Below are 26,201 nucleotides of genomic sequence, written 5' to 3' on the forward strand. Positions count from 1 at the left end.
TTAGAACATGGTGTCTAACCAGATCCTTACTCTGGATGGCATTACCTTGACCTCCAGTAATACTGTGAGAAATCTTGGAGTCATTTTTGATCAGGATATGTCCTTCAATATGCATATTAAGCAAATATGTAGGACTGCCTTTTTGCATTTGCCAAATATCTCTAAAATTAGAAAGGTCTTGTCTCAGAGTGATGCTGAAAAGCTAATTCATGCATTTATTTCTTCTAGGCTGGACTAATGTAATTCATTATTATCAGGTTGTCCTAAAAGTTCCCTGAAAAGCCTTCAGTTAATTCAAAATGCTGCAGCTAGAGTACTGACAGGGACTAGAAGGAGAGAGCATATTTCACCCATATTGGCTTCTCTTCATTGGCTCCCTGTTAATTCTAGAATAGAATTTAAAATTATTTTTCTTACTTATAAGGTTTTGAATAATCAGGTCCCATCTTATCTTAGGGACCTCTTAGTACCATATCACCCCAATAGAGCGCTTCGCTCTCAGACTGCAGGCTTACTTGTTAGTTCCTAGGGTTTGTAAGAGTAGAATAGGAGGCAGAGCCTTCAGCTTTCAGGCTCCTCTCCTGTGGAACCAGCTCCCAATTCAGATTAGGGAGACAGACACCCTCTTTACTTTTAAGATTAAGCTTAAAACTTTCCTTTTTGAAAAAGCTTATAGTTAGGGTTGGATCAGGTGACCCTGAACCATCCCTTAGTTATGCTGCTATAGACTTAGACTGCTGGGGGGTTTCCCATGATGCACCCAGTGTTTCTTTTTATTCACCTCTTTTTGCTCTGTATGCACCACTCTGCTTTTTATCATTGGTTATTGATGTCTGCTCTCTTCCACAGCATGTCTTTTTCCTGATTTTCGCCCCTCAGCCCCAACCAGTCCCAGCAGAAGACTGCCCCTCCCTGAGCCTGGTTCTGCTGGAGGTTTCTTCCTGTTAAAAGGGAGTTTTCCTTCCCACTGTCGCTGCTCATAGGGGGTCAGTGCTTGCTCATAGGGGGTCATTTTGACCGTTGGAGTTTTTCTGTAATTATTGTATGGCTTTTGCCTTACAATATAAAGCGCTGCTTGGTCTAAAAAAGTAACCGTTACTGACTGCCACAATTATTTTTCCTGATTTCTTATAGTGTTTCTTAAAGCCAGAAAGTTGCCATTTGAAATGACTTTAGTTTTGTGTCATGTCTGATCTGCTTTTTTTCTACAAAATTAAACAACTGAATGAACATCCTCTGAGGCCGGTGATTCCATAATTATTGCCAGGGGTTGTATCAGGGCCTAGTATGTCCAGCTCCAGCTTATTGCAGTCTGCCCAGGCACGGGAGATTAGGGTAGACTTAAAGAAAAGACTTCAGTTTCCGAATTTTGTCCACACAACATTGAGTCCAGATGTAGTCCTTTACTGTTACACGAAAGAAAATCATCCTGGTGGAGCTTACTGTGCCATGGGAGGAGGGGTGTGAAGAGGCATAAGAAAGGAAATCTGAACATTATAGAGAGCTCGTGCAGGATTGCAGGGACAAAGGGTGGCAATCGTGGTTGTACCCTGTTGAGGTGGGATGCAGGGGATTCCCAGCCCAGTCAGTCTGGAAACTGTTGACAGCCATTGGACTAAGAGGAGCAGAGAGGGGTAAGGCAGTGAGAAGACTCAGAGAGGAAGCAGAAAGAGCCTCCTGTTGGATTTGGAATAGAAGGGAGGAGTTGAGCTGGCAGCCAGGAGGGAGTGAGTAGTGGCTGGCCACCACTGCTGACCCGCCAACAGGAGAGTGTCATGGTTAAGGGTCGAAACACTCAATGATTGTTGGTAACCATCTGAGGACACAACCTCCTGGCTGAGAGCTCCGGTCATTGTAAGATGACTCGAAGAGTTGCATTTTTGGATGTATGTTATGGCTGTGTGCATTCTTGGCTTCTTATTTCAAGTAATTTAGGGTGGTTTTAGACACACTGAATGCAAGAATAATGAACAAAAAAATTATATTTATCTTGTAATATTTTTAAGAGCAGAATTTTTAATGGGCATGTTTCTGTAAATTAAATAACACTGAAAATGTTAAACACATTAATATTTAAAGGACATAGCATCTTCTTCAAACTGACACACAGTGGTATTTAATCCAGTGAAGCAGGCAGCTTTTCTGTCATCCTGACAGTTTTGTTTTTTTCAACAATTTGAGTGGGACTGCATTACTTTTCTTTTTAAATAATATAACAGGGTCATTCCATGTCAATTCAATGAATATTTGAGGGGCCTCACACACTTTGTCTCAGACTTTCTTTAAATTTTAATCAAATATTCAGACTATTCAGAACAACAAATGTTCAGAACAAAAAAACATTTTGTGACTGTCATAATTTTTGCCTACAAATTGGCAGACCCCATGCACATGAAATTGGCCATATCTCAGAAACTAGTTGACCTACAGACCTCAAAGTTCAGATTTGTTGTTCTGAATAGTCTGGGAATATTTGCTTAAAATCTGAAGAAAATCTGAGACAAAGTGCGTGAGGCCCTCATTGATTTGACATGGAATGACCCAACACCTAATTGTCAAACCTGCTGTTTTAAATGAAAAAGTTTCAGAATCAGTTTAATTTCCTTTCACTGATGCTCTCTCTCTCTCTCCTGCTGTTTTCAGACTCGCATTTTTTGGAAACATGATGCTGCCACCACCATGCTTCACTGGAGGGATGGTGTCTGGTTTCCTCCAAACATGACGCCTGGCATTCACACCAAAGAGCTCAATCTTTATCCCATCAGACCAGAGAATTTTGTTTCTCATGGTTCTGGAGCCCTTCAGCTGCCTTTTGGCAAACTCCAGGTGTGTTGCCATGTGCCTTTTACTAAGAAGTGGCTTATGTTTGGCCACTCTACCATACAGGCTTGATATGTATGGTAGAGTTCATTGGGACTGTGTTCACTGGGACCTTCAAAGCAGCAGAAATGTTTCTGTACCCTTGCCCAGATTTGTGCCTTGAGACAATCCTGTCTCGGAGGCCATTATGAGGTATTGCATTTAGAATTATTAAGAAAATATGAATTTCATCCACTTTGGAATAAGGCTGTAACACAACAAAATGTGGACAAAGTGAAGTGCTATGAATACACTGTAAATGGCTGTTGTCAGTTAATAAAGAAAAGATCATCACTGTTCTATCAGAGACAGACATTAAGTATTGTCCTACTGACAATGTGGGACAACACTTTCACATGTCCTATATAAAATGCTACTTGTCCCACAGTGAATCAAACTTTCCTCTTAGGATGTCAAGCAAGGCCCCACTGAATACATCAGACCCATTTTTTGTATCTGTTATTTATTTTCAGGGATGCAGGATATTAGATTTTTGATGATATTTTGAATCTGATTTTGTTCCATAACAATGTCAATACTCTAATTTCATTTAAATTTCAAGTGTCTCCTGCATTACAACTGACTGATACTGTTAAATAAAAGCTACTGTAAGTGAAAATAAATTTTCCAGTAGTTTTATTTTCTTTAAAATAAAAAACTGACTGGTAAATTAAACTCTTATTTTATGTGTTAATAATACATTCTTTTCTCCTTAACATGAATTATGAATTAATAATGTGACTTTAATTTTATCATTTTCCCAGGTTCTTAAATTATATAGAATTTATGCAAAATTACAAATATGACTCATACAAAAGGTTTGTGCTCACATTATGAAACACTATTTCATTGTAATTCATTGTAATTTTAAGGTTGCTCAACTTTTAGTCCCATTGCAATATTGGACGTGTTTTTGGAAAAACCTGTAAAATCTCTCTAAATGCTTTAATAAAAAATTAAGAAAAATCACTATTATTTTCCCTTCACTTGCATGAGGACATTTAATGTTAATGTTTTTATTTGACCCAGCTTCACTCTTCACCTCATAACAAGAGTAAAATTCCTTCATTCACTCATTCTTGTTCTTACTTGCGACATGAACTCATAGGCAACAGTCTCGTGGTTTTCAAAGCCAATCTCGCCTGCAGCTAGCGCCCCCTGCAGGAAGAGTCGCAGGGGCAGCTCTGCGAGTTCAGCCTTTATGAGTGCACTGATGGTCTGGTGTGCAAAGGAGAAGATCTTCTGACACTTCTTCACCCATTTGTCATCCTGATGGAAAGTCGCAGGCAAATGAGATTAAAAGAAACCAAAGCCGGCCAGAGGATGAGGACAGGACGGACACTCACCGATGACGAGTTCTCCTTGTATCTAAAGGCCAGTTGGTAAGCGGCAAACACCAGAGGAGGCAGCGTGTAGCGAATCCTTTGGTTTCCACCAGCGCCAAAGTGTTTCCGAGCAGTGTTCAGAATCTGTCAAAGGAGAACATTAATAAACTCACAGCATGAACACCACAGTCAGAACGTCACCCTCTGGGACATGCAGACCCGACTGTGGACTGATAGTACAACAGATAACTGAAACAATCCTTCAAATAATGATGCCAACACCAAATTCAGCACAAATACTCCTCAGACATTACCTCTTGAAAAAACCTGACCGGCCACTTGAATTTTTAATAGGTGCCCGGGTATAGGTCAACTGAAGAATTACACAGGAGTCAAAGTTTAAAAATGCTGCAATCATACTGAAAACTATACCACATTATTTGTTTGATCATAACGATTCCCCAAAGGTATAGACTGGACCATCTATGACTGAATGTTCTGGAGTTATGCGATAAAAACAGCAAGAATTGTAACAAAGGTCAACTTCAGTTTGTACAGGGGTCAAAACAAATGATGAATAAATGGAACAGTTTTGACTGTGTTGAATGTTTGGTCTCCAAAGTAAAAGTCAAACAATGTCAACATCCATTTCTATTTTCTATTCGTTTCTATGACGTCATGTGTTATCTTGTAACGTGACAACTAAGCATGACACGTGGTGCAAACTATTCCTTTTTCAAACACTATTAAATAATAATTTACATCACTTTTTTTGAGGACTGCTCCCTGCAGACAGACTGACCGTACAGCACCACACTGTTTGTATTTCTCAATGACTGATGGAAATGAAGTCCAAGAAAACGTTCATGTATTCACCCTCTGACCTCTTCAAAGAAATCTGTCTGAAAAGTGATTTGTGTTAAAAAAATGATTACATTTAGTTTTTGAACCTGGAGGAACTCCGAAATGATTAATATATGATATTTTAGTTAAACTCATTGAATTAAGGCTGAAAATATCAACACTACCATTTTATTTAAACTTCACCGTAGTGGAGTACAGAGGCAGCAACACAAACACAGACCTCTGTCTACTTATGAGGTCTGTCTACTTTTGCAGACAGACCTCTCTCTACAAAACTTGGACCACATAGCACACACAAACCACAACTGCAGCTTTGTCCACAATTACTACCAATATGAGGTGTCCTTCCCATCGTACAAAAACCTGAAACATGACAATGTTGTGTACGATAGAAAGAAGAAGCAGGAAGTCCGGCACCAGCCCCTTCACCAGCTCAGGCTGGTACTCATTAACAGATGGGTGGACTAGGACAAGGTCCATGACCACAAGCAGGTAGCGTGAGTGGGATTCAAACCCAGGTCTGCACATAGGCAAGCCGTGTCCTGATCCACTCATCTACCTGCGCGGTGTTCAAGAGACAAAGCATGACTTTAAAGTGTGTGCAATTTCAAATATACTGGACTCAGTAACATTTTGCTGAAAACCCACAAGGTACTGCTGGTCCGGGTCTTCAGAGTGCAGCAGGTGGATGAAACGACCCACAAGGCTCTGCTCTTCAGCAAAGTCCTCAGGGTCTGGCTCATCAGAGGGTTGGTCCGGCTGGTCCTGAATCAGCGTGGACACCAGGTTCAATATGGCATCGACCTACAGCAGCCAGTGAAAGAGAGCAGAGATCCAAACGTCCTGTTAGCGGCACTCAACACATCTGCCCAAAAACAAACAAACAAGCAAACAAACAAACAAAAAAAACAAACATGATTTATGCTCCAAAAAATATGTTCTAGTCAATCCGCATTCTGCTGAACTTTCCTCATCACTTTGCGCATGGTTTTACAGCCACCCATTGCAAACGTGGGTGTCTTACTTGCTCATCGTGTCACTGATGTGCACATCACTCTGATGTCTTGTTTTCACACTATCAGCTGTTTCCCAGCATGACCACATTTACATGTCCGCAGTGGAACAATAGCTGTAGAAACGTGCATACGCCAGCCAGGATTTTTGTGTGACGCATCACGCATTTCTACGGTCACATCACTTTTGATCAGTGTGTTTTCCAATGAAAGAAGGTCTAAGATAAAAAAAGAAAAAAAATCTGAAATCCTGTTTGAACAGCATCATGTTTATTTTCCATGGAGGAAAAAAAATCGTACCATGTTTCCTGATGGCACAAGATTCAGTTCACTTTCCCGTTTATCTTTCGGATGTGTTCCTGAAGACAACTTTAAATTCAAGCCAGCGCCAATTCCACGACTTCTTCATTCCTTATCAAACTTTTTAACACCATCTTTCTCACCAGCTTCCCTCTATTCGACATGACTGTCACACAGCCATACCACAAAATTCTTCTTTTAAAAACTTGATAGCGCGAAAAGTATGCGATGCCCACATGCTACTTTTATCTTAAGACCAGCGTCCTGCATCAGCCAGACACACAGCGTCACCATAGCTACTAACCAGACCCACTTCATGACAACTGTCGTAACGGCCACGCTTTGAGTGAGGCATTTTTCTCCGTGGAACTCCGTGGATATTGATTTGTATCTGTTACACAGATCAGTGTCCATGGATTTATAAAATCTGCACGATGTTGTAAAAAAATAACGCTTTGCGATAGGCATTTTACAAATTCGGTGACGATCACAGAGCGCAACACTAACACCGCCCATTTCCTCCCCATGACGAAATCCGTGGAATTTCTAGGATCTGCAGAGTTTTCACAGCCCTGCATTTGTGACTCAGTCAACAGGTGTAATTAATGGGGTAACTGCAGAGTTGTTTTGTGCGTTTTGTGTCTGACCTGTTCCTGTGCCACAATGGTGGTGTTGTAATCCAGTGTGTTGCTCAGCACGTAGCTGCTCATGCTCTTGCGTGATTCGTAGTCAAAGTACTCAAAGAGTGGGGGAAAGTGCTTCAGCTGCAGCACGGTCAGGATGTTGTTGTAGGTGTCCACTGGGATCTTCAGCAGTCTGGTGAGCTCCTTGGACACGGCACTGCTGGTTGCAATGCTGCAGAAGCACAACAGACATCAGGAAACAGAGTTTGCAAAGATGGAAAATGACTGTATTGAATACTTATGTTAAGAAGGAATGGTGGTTGGCTCTCACTGCGGTATTGTATAACTTCCTGTTCCGGAGCACAGCGGTGTTTTGCTGTATCTGTTAGCTGTTTAATCTGAGCAGTTAGATTGATCTAGTTACCTAGATAACGATTTGTTTCACAGTCTAATCTTCACGTGCCTTAACTAAAGCACTCCCTCTGCTGAATCACCTCTAAATTATTTACACATTATTCACTTTGTGTTTTTAGGAATCCGCTAGCTTAGCGCAGCTACTAGCTCTTAGCCGGTTTAGCATGGCAGCTTCTCCTGTCTCTCCTGCACTTTTCTGCTCTGGGTGTGAAATGTTTAGTTATTCCTCGGCCTACTTTAGCAGTAATGGTACTTGTAATAAGTGTAGCTTATTCGTAGCTTTGGAGGCCAGGCTGGGCGAATTAGAGACTCGGCTCCGCACCGTGGAAAATTCTACAGCTAGCCAGGCCCCTGTAGTCGGTGCGGACCAAGGTAGCTTAGCCGCCGTTAGTTTCCCTCTGGCAGATCCCGAGCAGCCGGGAAAGCAGGCCGACTGGGTGACTGTGAGGAGGAAGCGTAGCCCTAAACAGAAGCCCCGTGTACACCACCAACCCGTTCACATTTCTAACCGTTTTTCCCCACTCGACGACACACCCGCCGAGGATCAAACTCTGGTTATTGGCGACTCTGTTTTGAGAAATGTGAAGTTAGCGACACCAGCAACCATAGTCAATTGTCTTCCGGGGGCCAGAGCAGGCGACATTGAAGGAAATTTGAAACTGCTGGCTAAGGCTAAGCGTAAATTTGGTAAGATTGTAATTCACGTCGGCAGTAATGACACCCGGTTACGCCAATCGGAGGTCACTAAAATTAACATTGAATCGTGTGTAACTTTGCAAAAACAATGTCGGACTCTGTAGTTTTCTCTGGGCCCCTCCCCAATCGGACCGGGAGTGACATGTTTAGCCGCATGTTCTCCTTGAATTGCTGGCTGTCTGAGTGGTGTCCAAAAAATGAGGTGGGCTTCATAGATAATTGGCAAAGCTTCTGGGGAAAACCTGGTCTTGTTAGGAGAGACGGCATCCATCACGCTTTGGATGGAGCAGCTCTCATTTGTAGAATTCTGGCCAATTTTCTTAAATCCTCCAAACCGTGACTATCCAGGGTTGGGACCAGGAAGCAGAGTTGTAGTCTTACACACCTCTCTGCAGCTTCTCTCCCCCTGCCATACCCTCATTACCCCATCCCCGTAGAGATGGTGCCTGCTCCCAGACCACCAATAACCAGCAAAAATCTATTTAAGCATAAACATTCAAAAAGAAAAAATAATATAGCACCTTCAACTGCACCACAGACTAAAACAGTTAAATGTGGTCTATTAAACATTAGGTCTCTCTCTTCTAAGTCCCTGTTAGTAAATGATATAATAATTGATCAACATATTGATTTATTCTGCCTTACAGAAACCTGGTTACAGCAGGATGAATATGTTAGTTTAAATGAGTCAACACCCCCGAGTCACAGTAACTGCCAGAATGCTCGTAGCACGGGCAGAGGCGGAGGATTAGCAGCAATCTTCCATTCCAGCTTATTAATTAATCAAAAACCCAGACAGAGCTTTAATTCATTTGAAAGCTTGACTCTTAGTCTTGTCCATCCAAATTGGAAGTCCCAAAAACCAGTTTTATTTGTTATTATCTATCGTCCACCTGGTCGTTACTGTGAGTTTCTCTGTGAATTTTCAGACCTTTTGTCTAACTTAGTGCTTAGCTCAGATAAGATAATTATAGTGGGAGATTTTAACATCCACACAGATGCTGAGAATGACAGCCTCAACACTGCATTTAATCTATTATTAGACTCAATTGGCTTTGCTCAAAATGTAAATGAGTCCACCCACCACTTTAATCATATCTTAGATCTTGTTCTGACTTATGGTATGGAAATTGAAGACTTAACAGTATTCCCTGAAAACTCCCTTCTGTCTGATCATTTCTTAATAACATTTACATTTACTCTGATGGACTACCCAGCAGTGGGGAATAAGTTTCATTACACTAGAAGTCTTTCAGAAAGCGCTGTAACTAGGTTTAAGGATATGATTCCTTCTTTATGTTCTCTAATGCCATATACCAACACAGTGCAGAGTAGCTACCTAAACTCTGTAAGTGAGATAGAGTATCTCGTCAATAGTTTTACATCCTCATTGAAGACAACTTTGGATGCTGTAGCTCCTCTGAAAAAGAGAGCTTTAAATCAGAAGTGCCTGACTCCGTGGTATAACTCTCAAACTCGCATCTTAAAGCAGATAACCTGTAAGTTGGAGAGGAAATGGCGTCTCACTAATTTAGAAGATCTTCACTTAGCCTGGAAAAAGAGTCTGTTGCTCTATAAAAAAGCCCTCCGTAAAGCTAGGACATCTTACTACTCATCACTAATTGAAGAAAATAAGAACAACCCCAGGTTTCTTTTCAGCACTGTAGCCAGGCTGACAAAGAGTCAGAGCTCTATTGAGCCGAGTATTCCTTTAACTTTAACTAGTAATGACTTCATGACTTTCTTTGCTAATAAAATTTTAACTATTAGAGAAAAAATTTACTCATAACCATCCCAAAGACGTATCGTTATCTTTGGCTGCTTTCAGTGATGCCGGTATTTGGTTAGACTCTTTCTCTCAGATTGTTCTGTCTGAGTTATTTTCATTAGTTACTTCATCCAAACCATCAACATGTCTATTAGACCCCATTCCTAACAGGCTGCTCAAGGAAACCCTACCATTATTTAATGCTTCGATTTTAAATATGATCAATCTATCTTTATTAGTTGGCTATGTACCACAGGCTTTTAAGGTGGCAGTAATCAAACCATTACTTAAAAAGCCATCACTTGACCCAGCTATCTTAGCTAATTATAGGCCAATCTCCAACCTTCTTTTTCTCTCAAAAATTCTTGAAAGGGTAGTTGTAAAACAGCTAACTGATCATCTGCAGAGGAATGATCTATTTGAAGAGTTTCAGTAAGGTTTTAGAATTCATCATAGTACAGAAACAGCATTAGTGAAGGTTACAAATGATCTTATGGCCTCAGACAGTGCTTTTAAACTCAGATAAAACTAAAGTTATTGTACTTGGCCCCACAAATCTTAGAAACATGGTGTCTAACCAGATCCTTACTCTGGATGGTATTACCCTGACCTCTAGTAATACTGTGAGAAATCTTGGAGTCATTTTTGATCAGGATATGTCATTCAAAGCGCATATTAAACAAATATGTAGGACTGCTTTTTTGCATTTCAATCAATCAATCAATTTTTTTTTTATGTAGCGCCAAATCACAACAAACAGTTGCCCCAAGGCGCTTTATATTGTAAGGCAAGGCCATACAATATAGAGATATTGCATTTACGCAATATCTCTAAAATTAGAAAGGTCCTGTCCTGTTACTTAGATGAAGAAGAGGAAGAGTGAACAAAGGATTAGAAGTTGGAAGCTGAAGGAGGAAGCTTATTGTATGAAATTCAGGGAGGAGGTGAGACACGCACTGAATGTCTGTGAAGTGATTCTGGTGAGGGAGACAAGTAGGAAGGTAATGGGAGTAAACAGGAGTTCAAAGAGATGTGGGGTAAGGAGAAAAGTGTCAAACGCTAAGGAAAGAGCCTATAACAAACATGAAGATAAGCACTAAAGAAGAAAAGGACTCGTACAGAGTGGCCAGTCAGAGAGACCAAGCAAGAAAGGATGTGCAGCAGGTTAGGGTGACAAAACATGCAGATAGTAATGTGCTGATAAGCAAATCGTGTGTTGAGAAGACTGAAGAAGTATTTTGAGGAGCTGCTGAATGAACAAAATGAGAAAGAGAAGGATTTGGAATGAGTAAATCAGTAAGAGCAAGAGATTAGTAAAGATGAAGTGAGGACAGCTATGAAGAGGATGAAGACTGGAAAAGCAGTAAGCACAGATGGTATTCCAGTGGAGGCATGGACATGTCTAGGAGAGATGGCAGCGAAGTTTCGAACCAGATTGTTTAATAAAACGTGGAGACGAAGTGTGCTGGTTCCCATTTTTAAGAAAAAGTGTGATATGCAGAGCTGCAGTAACTACAGAGGCATTAAGCTTCTCAACCACAACATGAAATTATGGGAAAGAGTAGTAGAAGCTAGGCTTAGAAAACAGGTTAAGATCTGTGAGCAGCAATATGGTTTCATGCCAAGAAAGGACTACAGATACAATGTTGGCTTGAAAATGCTGATGGAGAAGTATAGAGAAGACAAGAAGGTGTAACACTGTGGGTTTATGGATTTAGAGAACGTTAATGACAAGGTGCCAAGAGAAGAGTTGTAGTATGGTATGAGGAAGTCTGGAGTGACAGAAGTATGTGAGGGTGGTGCAGGATATGTAAAAGTATAGTGTGACAGCAATGAGGTGCGCAGTAGGAATGACAGAAACATTCAAGGTGGAGGTGGAATTACACTATGGATCGGCTCAGAGTCCATTTTTGTTTGCGGTGAAGGACAGACTGACGGACAAGATCAGACAGGAGTCTCCATGGACTAGGAGGTGGAGATATGCTGTGGCAAGAAAGGAACTGAAAGTCAGTAGAAGCAAGATTGAGGATGTGTGTGAACGAGAGGGAGTCCAGTGGAATAGTGCGTTTACAAGAACTAGAGATGGTGAACGTAGATGAGTTTAAATATTTGGGGTCAAGTATCCAAAGTGATGGATAGTGTGGTAGTGATGTGAAGAGAGTGCGGAGTGTGTGGAGAAAGGTTGGCAGGAGTGATTTGTCACAGAAGGATATCTGCAAGCGTGAAGGGCAAAGTCTGTGTGTGGTACAAACATAGTCATTCAGAAGCATCATGAGTGTCAGGAATTTGAGGTCTTACTGTTCCAAGTTGAGCTTGTTGAATATCTCCACTGTGCTTTCCAGGACCTTATCTACGTAGTCTACGCGGTCGGGGTAGCATTTCATAGCCAAATTAATGAGGGAGACCTGCAGGGACACCACATCCTCTGATGGCATGTCCTGTCGAGACTGGGGGAGGAAACCACAGAATTAAACATTCATATAATGGCTGTGGTTTCACCTTAAGTCAAGACAGTCCAACAACCCAGAATCTGTAAAACCACTGGATTGCATGTGTTTTAATCTGGATTTACTCAACATTCTTGTTCGACACAGTGGCAACACTTATTCAAGGACAACCACCTGTAAGTCGCTCTCCTTTTACAGCATAACATCTACAAAAAGCACAACCTGCTTATTTGATCCCATACTAACAAAACTGTTTAAGGACTTGTGGCCAACTCTTGGGCTGACTGTGCTGGAAATTATTAATCTATCATTACATCCAGATCTGTTGCTAAATGTTTCAAATCTGCAGTGATTAAATCATTACTTAAGAAATCTAATCTTGACCTTAGTATATTGAAAACCTATAGGCCAATATCAAATCTATCATCTTGCTCTAAAATTCTGGAAAAGGTGGTTTCACAGCAGCTCGTGGATCACCTTACTGAGAATAATCTTTTTGAGCCACTGCAGGCCGCTTTAATGAAAAAAGCTTTCCACAGACAGCTCTCACTGAAGTGGTCCAGTGAGACATAAGCATCAATTTGACCATCGAACACTTAGCCTAGGCTCATGTGACATACATCACATTGACAAAGTGAGGAACCTTGGGTAATTTTTGATCCTACATTGTCCTTTGACCTCCACATTAGAGAAATTATGAGGACTGCTATCTTCCACCTGCGAAATATAGCAAAGACGCATCTCATCCGGTCTATGGCTGATGCTGAGACCCTGATTCATGCATTTGTTTCTCCTAGATTGGACTGCTGCAATGTTCTATTTTCTGGTTTACCACAGTCCAGCATTAGGGGTCTCCAATTGGTTCAAAATGCTGCAGCCAGACTTTTGACAGGAAGCAGAAAGTTTGACCACATTATACCCATTTTGGCAACTCTTCACTGGCTTCCTGTCCCTGTGAGCTCAGATTTTAAGGTTCTGTTACTAACCTATAAAATTATTCACGGACTAGCATCTCCCTACTTATCTTACCTAATTAAACCCTGCTACCAGCCCAGGCTCTGTGTTCTCAGGGTGCAGGACTATTTTGTGCACCTAGGGTGAATAAAAAGTCTGCAGGTCACAGAGCTTTCTCTTATCAGGCCCCTGTTCTGTGGAATGATCTCCCTGCATCAATAAAAGTCAGATTCTGTACAGACGTTCGAGTTGTTTTCAATTTTGTATGGCTAGCATACTGGCATAGTATGTTACTATGCTTTTTACCCTTTTATTTTCATTTTAAAAGGGTAAAAAGTAAACTTTAGCTAAAGTCTGGGGCTTTTAGTGACGCTTAAGGCTAGTGGCTGGCGATCACTTTAGCATTTCTTCTGTTTGTCTTGTTGCTTAATGCTGACAAAGTATACTGTATTTGTTGTCTTTCTGGTGCCTGATTCTATGTTGTCTCTCTGTTGGAGGTGCAGCTCCATTCAGAGATGGGAGTGGATGCCTTCTTCTGCAGGCCTCCCCTCCTGTGCACCAGCATAGACTCCCAAAATTTCTTATATATTGTATTGTCCATTGTGTCCGTAGCACGGCCTAAGCAGAGGGTCACCCCTTTGAGTCTGGTCTGCTTGAGGATTCTTCCTCAAATCAACAGTGGGAGTTTTTCCTTACCACTGTCGCCTGTGTGCTTGCTCTTGGAGTTGGTAAGGTTAGACTTGACTTGTGTGAAGCGCCTTGAGGCAACTTTGTTGTGATCTGGCGTTATATAAATGAAATAAATTAAACTGAATTGAAGGAACTGTAACACTTCACAGGTTTTGAACTCAGCAAATGTTTACATACACCAATGGTGGACATGAATGAATTAACAGTTCCTTTACAAAGGTAGAACAATAAAAAAGGCAGTACAATATAGACCAGTTACAGCAAAGTGTCAAAGTTCTGATTCAAAGTGGACTGTTGGTGTGCTAAGGAAAAAAGCCAGGTAAAGTCACTGAACCCACCCACACTCCACCCACCTGAATGACCGTGGCCACCTGCTGAGAGAAGATGTCAAATAGTTTGATGTCAGCTGGAATGCCAGGACCATCCTCCCGATGAGCAAACAGGGCAAGTCTGAAAAACACAAACCCATTTAGAAAGTGCACCATTGGAACAGGACCTGTACTCACACAGCTGGTTTACTGACCGCCACGATGGTTCAGTCAATGAGGCGTGCGCTGCAAAAACAGAAAGTTCACAGGACCAATATTTTTAGAGAAATTAGTGATATTAACTAACAACAGTGAACAATGGATGTTGTGTTGCAATGCACCATGAGACTTCAGGGTTTTGGGGTTTTAAATGTTATTGTGGCTCATGTTAGTTTAACAGTGTTGTTAGTGTTATTGATTTATTGTAATTGGTTTAGTCCATTAGTTAAGTATCATGATGATGTTACCATGAGTGAGAACTGTACTGCGTGAATTCCACCACCGCCTCCGTTTGTGGGTGTGTTAAAATAGAAGGAACTGCTTGTGGCAGAATGCAAAAAAGACAAAAAGCTCTGCATGCGTGCAGCGTTGATCACGCACAAACTGAGGAGAGCTGACATTTGCCATTTGGTATGTTTATGTATTTTGGGTCAAGGATGAATGCCGCCAAAATGGGACATTGGCAGGACTAATCTTTTTTGAGAAACTACAGATATTAGCTAACAACACTGAACAATGGATGTTGACAATTGCATTCTGGACTTGCACACCATTCCAGCAGGGGGCGGTAAACCATCCATACATCGAAGGACATTTGAAATTGCTGGCTAAGGCTAAGCGTAAATTTGGTAAGATTGTAATTCACGTCGGCAGTAATGACACTCGGTTACGCCAATCGGAGGTCACTAAAATTAACATTGAATCGGTGTGTAACTTTGCAAAAACAATGTCGGACTCTGTTGTTTTCTCTGGGCACCTCCCCAATCAGACCGGGAGTGACATGTTTAGCCGCATGTTCTCCTTGAATTGCTGGCTGTCTGAGTGGTGTCCAAAAAATGAGGTGGGCTTCATTGATAATTGGCAAAGCTTCTGGGGAAAACCTGGTCTTGTTAGGAGAGACGGCATCCATCCCACTTTAGAGGGAGCAGCTCTCATTTCTAGAAATCTGGCCAATTTTTTGGGATCCTCCAAACTGTGACTGTCTAGCGTTGGGACCAGGAGGCAGAGCTGTGGTCTTATACACCTCTCTGCAGCTTCTCTCCCCCTGCCATCCCCCTATTACCCCATCCCCGTAGAGACGGTGCCTGCTCCCAGACCACCAATAACTAGCAAAAATCTATTTAAGCATAAAAATTCAAAAAGAAAAAATAATATAGCACCTTCAATTGCACCACAGACTAAAACAGTTAAATGTGGTCTATTAAACATTAGGTCTCTTTCTTCTAAGTCCCTGTTGGTAAATGATATAATAATTGATCAACGTATTGATTTATTCTGCCTAACAGAAACTTGGTTACAGCAGGATGAATATGTTAGTTTAAATGAGTCAACACCCCCGAGTCACACTAACTGTCAGAATGCTCGTAGCACGGGCCGGGGCGGAGGATTAGCAGCAATCTTCCATTCCAGCTTATTAATTAATCAAAAACCTAGACAGAGCTTTAATTCATTTGAAAGCTTGTCTCTTAGTCTTGTCCATCCAAATTGGAAGTCCCAAAAACCAGTTTTATTTGTTATTATCTATCGTCCACCTGGTCGTTACTGTGAGTTTCTCTGTGAATTTTCAGACCTTTTGTCTGACTTAGTGCTTAGCTCAGATAAGATAATTATAGTGGGCGATTTTAACATCCACACAGATGCTGAGAATGACAGCCTCAACACTGCATTTAATCTATTATTAGACTCTATCGGCTTTGCTCAAAAAGTAAATGAGTCCACCCACCACTTTAATCATATTTTAGATCTTGTTCTGACTTATGGTATGGAAATAGAAGACTTAACAGTATTCCCTGAAAACTCCCTTTTGTCTGATCATTTTTTAATAACATTTACATTTACCCTGATGGACTACCCTGCAGTGGGGAATAAGTTTCATTACACTAGAAGTCTTTCAGAAAGCGCTGTAACTAGGTTTAAGGATATGATTCCTTCTTTATGTTCTCTAATGTCATATACCAACACAGAGCAGAGTAGCTACCTAAACTCTGTAAGGGAGTTAGAGTATCTTGTCAATAGTTTTACATCCTCATTGAAGACAACTTTGGATGCTGTAGCTCCTCTGAAAAAGAGAGCTTTAAATCAGAAGTGTCTGACTCCGTGGTATAACTCACAAACTCGTAGCTTAAAGCAGATAACCCGTAAGTTGGAGAGGAAATGGCGTCTCACTAATTTAGAAGATCTTCACTTAGACTGGAAAAAGAGTTTGTTGCTCTATAAGAAAGCCCTTCGTGAAGCTAGGACATCTTTCTACTCATCACTAATTGAAGAAAATAAGAACAACCCCAGGTTTCTTTTCAGCACTGTAGCCAGGCTGACAAAGAGTCAAAGCTCTATTGAGCTGAGTATTCCATTAACTTTAACTAGTAATGACTTCATGACTTTCTTTGCTAACAAAATTTTGACTATTAGAGAAAAAATTACTCATAACCATCCCAAAGATGTATCGTTATCTTTGGCTGCTTTCAGTGATGCCGGTATTTGGTTAGACTCTTTCTCTCCGATTGTTCTGTCTGAGTTATTTTCATTAGTTACTTCATCCAAACCATCAACATGCTTATTAGACCCCATTCCTGCCAGGCTGCTCAAGGAAGTCCTACCATTATTTAATGCTTCAATCTTAAATATGATCAATCTATCTTTGTTAGTTGGTTATGTACCACAGGCCTTTAAGGTGGCAGTAATTAAACCATTACTTAAAAAGCCATCACTTGACCCAGCTATCTTAGCTAATTATAGGCCAATCTCCAACCTTCCTTTTCTCTCAAAGATTCTTGAGAGGGTAGTTGTAAAACAGCTAACTGATCACCTGCAGAGGAATGGTCTATTTGAAGAGTTTCAGTCAGGTTTTAGAATTCATCATAGTACAGAAACAGCATTAGTGAAGGTTACAAATGATCTTCTTATGGCTTCGGACAGTGGACTTATCTCTGTGCTTGTTCTGTTGGACCTCAGTGCTGCTTTTGATACTGTTGACCATAAAATTTTATTACAGAGATTAGAGCACGTCATAGGTATTAAAGGCATTGCGCTGCGGTGGTTTGAATCATATTTGTCTAATAGATTACAGTTTGTTCATGTAAATGGGGAATCTTCTTCACAGACTAAAGTTAATTATGGAGTTCCACAAGGTTCTGTGCTAGGACCAATTTTATTCACTTTATACATGCTTCCCTTGGGCAGTATTATTAGACGGTATTGCTTAAATTTTCATTGTTACGCAGATGATACCCAGCTTTATCTATCCATGAAGCCAGAGGATACGCACCAATTAGCTAAACTGCAGGATTGTCTTACAGACATAAAGACATGGATGACCTCTAATTTCCTGCTTTTAAACTCAGATAAAACTGAAGTTATTGTACTTGGCCCCACAAATCTTAGAAGCATGGTGTCTAACCAGATCGTTACTCTGGATGGCATTTCCCTGATCTCTAGTAATACTGTGAGAAATCTTGGAGTTATTTTTGATCAGGATATGTCATTCAAAGCGCATATTAAACAAATATGTAGGACTGCCTTTTTGCATTTACGCAATATCTCTAAAATCAGAAAGGTCTTGTCTCAGAGTGATGCTGAAAAACTAATTCATGCATTTGTTTCCTCTAGGCTGGACTATTGTAATTCATTATATCAGGTTGTCCTAAAAGTTCCCTAAAAAGCCTTCAGTTGGTTCAGAATGCTGCAGCTAGAGTACTGACGGGGACTAGCAGGAGAGAGCATATCTCACCCGTGTTGGCCTCCCTTCATTGGCTTCCTGTTAATGCTAGAATAGAATTTAAAATTCTTCTTCTTACTTATAAGGTTTTGAATAATCAGGTCCCATCTTATCTTAGGGACCTTGTAGTACCATATTACCCCATTAGAGCGCTTCGCTCTCAGACTGCGGGCTTACTTGTAGTTCCTAGGGTTTGTAAGAGTAGAATGGGAGGCAGAGCCTTCAGCTTTCAGGCTCCTCTCCTGTGGAACCAGCTCCCAATTCAGATCAGGGAGACAGATACCCTCTCTACTTTTAAGATTAGGCTTAAAACTTTCCTTTTCGCTAAGGCTTATAGTTAGGGCTGGATCGGGTGACCCTGGACCATCCCTTGGTTATGTTGCTTTAGACGTAGACTGTGTTTCATAATTATTGTATGGCCTTGCCTTGCAATGTGGAGCGCCTTGGGGCAACTGTTTGTTGTGATTTGGCGCTATACAAGAAAAAAGTTGATTGATTGATTGATTAAAAGCTTGCATGCAAGTGTGATTTTATTTAGGAAGTTCAATGTAAGTCCATAATATTAAACTGTAAATACATTAAAAATACATGGATGACACAAGAAAGTGAGAACACTTATTTCCATTGTGGTCCATTTAAAAATCTAATGACAAAACAGAATAATAAAATGAAATAATAATACTGATGATGATAATAATAATAGTATGTATGTAAAAAAAAAAAAAAAAACTAAAATTATAAATATACAACCCCTGGCAAAAAATTATGGAATCACTGGCCTCGGAGGATGTTCATTCAGTTGTTTAATTTTGTAGAAAAAAAGCAGATCACAGACATGACACAAAACTAAAGTCATTTCAAATGGCAACTTTCTGGCTTTAAGAAACACTATAAGAAATCAGGAAAAAAAAATTGTGGCAGTCAGTAACGGTTACTTTTTTAGACCAAGCAGAGGGAAAAAAAATATAGAATCACTCAATTCTGAGGAAAAAATTATGGAATCATGAAAAACAAAAGAACGCTCCAACACATCAGTAGTATTTTGTTGCACCACCTCTGGCTTTTATAACAGCTTGTAGTCTGAGGCATGGACTTACAAACAGTACTGTTCACCAATCTGGCTCAAACGTTCTCTGATTGCTGTTGCCAGATCAGCTTTGCAGGTTGGAGCCTTGTCATGGACCATTTTCTTCAACTTCCACCAAAGATTTTCAATTGGATTAAGATCCGGACTATTTGCAGACCATGACATTGACCCTGTGTGTCTTTTTGCAAGGAATGTTTTCACAGTTTTTGCTCTATGGCAAGATGCATTATCATCTTGAAAAATGATATCATCCCCAAACAACCTTTCAATTGATGGGATAAGAAAAGTGTCCAAAATATTAACGTAAACTTGTGCATTTATTGATGATGTAATGACAGCCATCTCCCCAGTGCCTTTACCTGACATGCAGCCCCATATCATCAATGACTGTGGAAATTTACATGTTCTCTTCAGGCAGTCATCTTTATAAATCTCATTGGAACGGCACCAAACAAAAGTTCCAGCATCATCACCTTGCCCAATGCAGATTCGAGATTCATCACTGAATATGACTTTCATCCAGTCATCCACAGTCCACGATTGCTTTTCCTTAATCAAAATCAAATCAAATCAACTTTATTTATATAGCGCCAAATCACAACAAACAGCTGCCCCAAGGCACTTTATATTGTAAGGCAAGACCATACAATAATTACGGAAAAACCCCAACGGTGAAAACGACCCCCTGTGAGCAAGCACTTGGCGACAGTGGGAAGGAAAAACTCCCTTTTAACAGGAAGAAACCTCCAGCAGAACCAGGCTCAGGGAGGGGCAGTCTTCTGCTGGGACTGGTTGGGGCTGAGGGAGAGAACCAGGAAAAAGACATGCTGTGGAAGAGAGCAGAGATCAATCACTAATGATTAAATGCAGAGTGGTGCATACAGAGCAAAAAGAGAAAGAAACACTCAGTGCATCATGAGAACCCCCCAGCAGTCTAAGTCTATAGCAGCATAACTAAGGGATGGTTCAGGGTAACCTGATCCAGCCCTAACTATAAGCTTTAGCAAAAAGGAAAGTTTTAAGCCTAATCTTAAAAGTAGAGAGGGTGTCTGTCTCCCTGATCTGAATCGGGAGCTGGTTCCACAGGAGAGGAGCCTGAAAGCTGAAGGCTCTGCCTCCCATTCTACTCTTACAAACCCTAGGAACTACAAGTAAGCCTGCAGTCTGAGAGCGAAGCGCTCTATTGGGGAGATATGGTACTATGAGGTCCCTAAGATAAGATGGGACCTGATTATTAAAAACCTTATAAGTAAGAAGAATAATTTTAAATTCTATTCTAGAATTAACAGGAAGCCAATGAAGAGAGGCCAATATGGGTGAGATATGCTCTCTCCTTCTAGTCCCTGTCAGTACTTTAGCTGCAGCATTTTGAATTAACTATTAGAGAAAAAATTACTCATAACCATCCCAAAGACGTATCGTTATCTTTGGCTGCTTTCAGTGATGCCGGTATTTGGTTAGACTCTTTCTCTCCGATTGTTCTGTCTGAGTTATTTTCATTAGTTACTTCATCCAAACCATCAACATGTGTATTAGACCCCATTCCTACCAGGCTGCTCAAGGAAGCCCTACCATTATTTAATGCTTCGATCTTAAATATGATCAATCTATCTCTGTTAGTTGGCTATGTACCACAGGCTTTTAAGGTGGCAGCAATTAAACCATTACTTAAAAAGCCATCACTTGACCCAGCTATATTAGCTAATTATAGGCCAATCTCCAACCTTCCTTTTCTCTCAAAAATTCTTGAAAGGGTAGTTGTAAAACAGCTAACTGATCATCTGCAGAGGAACGGTCTATTTGAAGAGTTTCAGTCAGGTTTTAGAATTCATCATAGTACAGAAACAGCATTAGTGAAGGTTACAAATGATCTTCTTATGGCCTCGGACAGTGGACTCATCTCTGTGCTTGTTCTGTTAGACCTCAGTGCTGCTTTTGATACTGTTGACCATAAAATTTTATTACAGAGATTAGAGCATGCCATAGGTATTAAAGGCACTGCGCTGCGGTGGTTTGAATCATATTTGTCTAATAGATTACAATTTGTTCATGTAAATGGGGAATCTTCTTCAGAGACTAAAGTTAATTATGGAGTTCCACAAGGTTCTGTGCTAGGACCAATTTTATTCACTTTATACATGCTTCCCTTAGGCAGTATTATTAGACGGTATTGCTTAAATTTTCATTGTTACGCAGATGATACCCAGCTTTATCTATCCATGAAGCCAGAGGACACACACCAATTAGCTAAACTGCAGGATTGTCTTACAGACATAAAGACATGGATGACCTCTAATTTCCTGCTTTTAAACTCAGATAAAACTGAAGTTATTGTACTTGGCCCCACAAATCTTAGAAACATGGTGTCTAACCAGATCCTTACTCTGGATGGCATTACCCTGACCTCTAGTAATACTGTGAGAAATCTTGGAGTCATTTTTGATCAGGATATGTCATTCAAAGCGCATATTAAACAAAAATGTAGGACTGCTTTTTTGCATTTACGCAATATCTCTAAAATCAGAAAGGTCTTGTCTCAGAGTGATGCTGAAAAACTAATTCATGCATTTATTTCCTCTAGGCTGGACTATTGTAATTCATTATTATCAGGTTGTCCTAAAAGTTCCCTAAAAAGCCTTCAGTTAATTCAAAATGCTGCAGCTAGAGTACTGACGGGGGACTAGAAGGAGAGAGCATATCTCACCCATATTGGCCTCTCTTCATTGGCTTCCTGTTAATTCTAGAACAGAATTTAAAATTCTTCTTCTTACTTATAAGGTTTTGAATAATCAGGTCCCATCTTATCTTAGGGACCTCGTAGTACCATATCACCCCAATAGAGCGCTTCGCTCTCAGACTGCAGGCTTACTTGTAGTTCCTAGGGTTTGTAAGAGTAGAATGGGAGGCAGAGCCTTCAGCTTTCAGGCTCCTCTCCTGTGGAACCAGCTCCCAATTCAGATCAGGGAGACAGACACCCTCTCTACTTTTAAGATTAGGCTTAAAACTTTCCTTTTTTGCTAAAGCTTATAGTTAGGGCTGGATCAGGTGACCCTGAACCATCCCTTAGTTATGCTGCTATAGACGTAGACTGCTGGGGGGTTCCCATGATGCACTGTTTCTTTCTCTTTTTGCTCTGTATGCACCACTCTGCATTTAATCATTAGTGATTGATCTCTGCTCCCCTCCACAGCATGTCTTTTTCCTGGTTCTCTCCCTCAGCCCCAACCAGTCCCAGCAGAAGACTGCCCCTCCCTGAGCCTGGTTCTGCTGGAGGTTTCTTCCTGTTAAAAGGGAGTTTTTCCTTCCCACTGTAGCCAAGTGCTTGCTCACAGGGGGTCGTTTTGACCGTTGGGGTTTTACATAATTATTGTATGGCCTTGCCTTACAATATAAAGCGCCTTGGGGCAACTGTTTGTTGTGATTTGGCGCTATATAAAAAAATTGATTGAATTGAATTGAATTAACTGAAGGCTTTTCAGGGAACTTTTAGGACAACCTGATAATAATGAATTACAATAGTCCAGCCTAGAGGAAATAAATGCATGAATTAGTTTTTCAGCATCACTCTGAGACAAGACCTTTGTAATTTTAGAGATATTGCGCAAATGCAAAAAAGCAGTCCTACATATTTGTTTAATATGCGCATTGAATGACATATCCTGATCAAAAATGACTCCAAGATGTCTCACAGTATTACTAGAGGTCAGGGTAATGCCATCCAGAGTAAGGATGTGGTTAGACACCATGTTTCTAAGATTTGTGAGGCCAAGTACAATAACTTCAGTTTTATCTGAGTTTAAAAGCAGGAAATAGCCCATTGTAACCTTGTTTTTTTCAGTTTAGGTGTTAATGATGGCTTTCGTTTAGCTTTTCTGTATGTAAATCCCATTTCCTTTAGGCGGTTTCTTACAGTTCGGTCACAGACGACTCCAGTTTCCTCCCATTCGTTCCCCATTTGTTTTGTTGTGCATTTTCAAATTTTGAGACATATTGCTTTAAGTTTTCTGTCTTGACGCTTTGATGTCTTCCTTGGTCTACCCGTATGTTTGCCTTTAACAACCTTCCCATGTTGTTTGTATCTGGTCCAGAGTTTAGACACAGCTGACTTCGAACAACCAACATCTTTTGCAACATTGCGTGATGATTTACTCTCTTTTAAGAGTTTGATAATCCTCTCCTTTGTTTCAATTGACATCTCTCGTGTTGGAGCCATGATTCATGTCAGTCAACTTGGTGCAACAGCTCTCCAAGGTGTGATCACTCCTTTTTAGATGCAGACTAATGAGCAGATCTGATTTGATGCAGGTGTTAGTTTTGGGGATGAAAATTTACAGGGTGATTCCATAATTTATTCCTCAGAATTGAGTGAGTCCATATTTTTTTTCCCTCTGCTTGGTCTAAAAAAGTAACCGTTACTGACTGCCACAATTTTTTTTTCTTGATTTCTTATATCGTTTCTTAAAGCCAGAAAGTTGCCATTTGATATGACTTTAGTTTTGTGTCCTGTCTGTGATCTGCTTTTTTCTACAAAATTAAACAACTGAATGAACATCCTCCGAGGCCGGTGATTCCATAATTATTGCCAGGGGTTGTATTAACCCTCTGGGGTCCGAGGGCATTTTTTGGACAGTTCACTCGCCTGGCATAAATTTTTATTATTGCTGTTAACAGCTCTCCCTGCATCCCACAATCAAGTTTTATGTCTCTTTTTTCAGGACAACCTGTGCTTTCAGAATATATATGTTTTTGTTGTGTTTTATAAGTGTAATAAAGGTTTACAATCAAAAATAGGCAAGGAAAAAAATAAAGCGAAAAATATTTTTCCACACACATTTATTCAAAACACACAGCAAACTATAATAAACAACTGTTTTGACACTTTATAAAGGTAATTTGAGGTCTTGTGTGAAAGACTGTACAACAGAAACGTTCAGACAAACACAAATGCACATTTTGAACAATATATAGAAAATGGTCTATACGTTTTGTTGTCCACTGATATGGTAAATGGTGCTTTACGCAGAGAAAGCAACAGAGTTATCCAGTAACATTCACATGCAAACTAGTGGACCAATCCTGATAGTTACACACTCTTTGTTTGAGCACGTGAGATTGTCATCAGAGGCTCTCCGTCTGCTCCTGCTTTCACTGATCGCTGTGCGTAATGGTGCAGGGCGCACCGAGTATGTACTAATAGTATGTACTCATTGGAGCACCCAGGGGGCTATTCAAATGGGCCAACTAGTAACAGATCACTCCAGAAAACGATCTTTGGCTTTTCACGTGAATCTAAATAAAAATCTGCCCTACGATTGGCTTTTGGAAAACCATGTGACGGTGAACCAATTCCGATTGGACACTCACATTGCGCATGTCATCACACAGCTTCTATGAGGAGTACAAAGATGGCCGATGGCTGGCTCGAAAACCTTTCAGCAAAAAAAAGTACGTTTCTATCTCATATGAGGAATCCCTGAATGAGGAAGAGTCGTTTTTGCGGCAGGTGTCTGCAAAAATGCGGAGCGAATATGAGAATATTATCCCCCCCCTCCCCCCCCAAAAACTTGCGCAAATTATGAAACATAATTCAAGTTATACTTGGCCTAATAACAAAATTTAAAAACTGGTGTGGAGGTTGAATTCCACATGTTCAAGACGGATTCAAACAGACAATCAGAGTGGAGCGGATTGTGTTGTGTGGGCCGCCAGAAGAGGAGGTAATGCTGGCCCAACACCAGAGGGCGCCCTTCCTGAAGGCGGGCTTCAGGCACCAGAGGGAGCAGTCGCCCACCAGGAGCACGGAGCTGACAGCTGTCACCCATCATTCATCATCACCATCCTCCATAAAAGCCTGGCAGTGACATCACATCCCTGCCGAGAAATCAGCTTACCCAACAGGTAATCTCTCAGCTGTTTCTGTGCCGTACGCACGTATCTGATTCTGAACTCTTTGCAGTCGTAACCTTCTGTTAACTTCCAGCTTGGAGCTGGTTAGTGGGAATTTGGAGGAGTTGGCGATTCCACTCCTAAATTTCTTAAGTGTTACAGTAGGCACTGCACATACTCTGTTTTCCTGCTACCTGGGAGTGGAGGACTTTTCCCTCAGGAAGGAACTGAGTTTGCTGACTGTTGCTGGGTGTTCGCACACCCACATAACTTGTTTGTGCTTCCTGCCAGCAGTACCCGATCTGACAGCTGGAGGCAGTGGCCACATGGGGACTCAGGACTTGGCGGCTCCGGTGTGTTGCAAATCTCCGTTGGCAATGGAAATTGTGTGGGGCCCGGCTCTTCTCTGGACAGGCGTCTCCTATCCTCGAGCCTGCCCACACGTCACCTGTGATTTAATTGACTTACCTAAAAGCAGCATCTGTATTCCGTTGTGCACATTTTCACAACATTAAATTGTTATATTTTGGCATTTTCATTGTCCGTTCATTTACGCCCCCCTGTTGTGGGTCCGTGTCACTACACTTTCCCAACAGGATTTCTCGGCCATACGTCATGGATCACGAGGGGCGTCAACCATCGATTGAACAATCAACGGAAACGCAAGGTGCACAGGCACCAGGAGGAGGCGCGTTAGATGAGCTGCAGCAGATCTTAACCACCTTCACTGCTCGAGTAACCGAGCAGAACGTTATACTCAATCAGAGGATGGAGGCTCTCACCGCGCAGGTGGAAGCGCGCGCGCAGGGCGCAGTTGCAGCACCTCCTCCTGCTGACCTGGTGCCCAATACAGACATTCCAGTGGTCATTCAACGAACACCCCCCAACCCCCCCCCCCCCCCCCCGTCCCCTGAAGCATACATAAGCCCTCAGGAACCGTACGGAGGCTGTGTCAAGACGTGCGCAGACTTCTTGATGCAGTGTTCGCTCGTCTTTGCACAGCGTCCCGTCATGTACGCATCGGATTCCAGCC

General features: G+C 41.2%; 1 protein-coding gene across 1 annotated transcript in view; it reads right to left on the reverse strand.

Moving 5' to 3' along the window:
• The window catches only part of vps35 (VPS35 retromer complex component), an 85,044-nt gene that overhangs the window by 6,250 nt on the left and 52,593 nt on the right, over positions 1–26,201 (reverse strand). The window contains exons 9-14 of the mRNA XM_034184087.1: positions 14,307–14,403; positions 12,161–12,309; positions 7,009–7,216; positions 5,697–5,852; positions 4,206–4,328; positions 3,949–4,128 (exon numbers count right to left, since the gene is read on the reverse strand). Coding sequence (XP_034039978.1) covers positions 3,949–4,128; positions 4,206–4,328; positions 5,697–5,852; positions 7,009–7,216; positions 12,161–12,309; positions 14,307–14,403 — 913 coding nt within the window. The remainder of the gene's footprint in view (positions 1–3,948; positions 4,129–4,205; positions 4,329–5,696; positions 5,853–7,008; positions 7,217–12,160; positions 12,310–14,306; positions 14,404–26,201) is intronic.

The sequence above is a fragment of the Thalassophryne amazonica genome, chromosome 2, assembly GCF_902500255.1.
Source record: "Thalassophryne amazonica chromosome 2, fThaAma1.1, whole genome shotgun sequence".
Lineage (NCBI taxonomy): Eukaryota > Metazoa > Chordata > Actinopteri > Batrachoidiformes > Batrachoididae > Thalassophryne > Thalassophryne amazonica.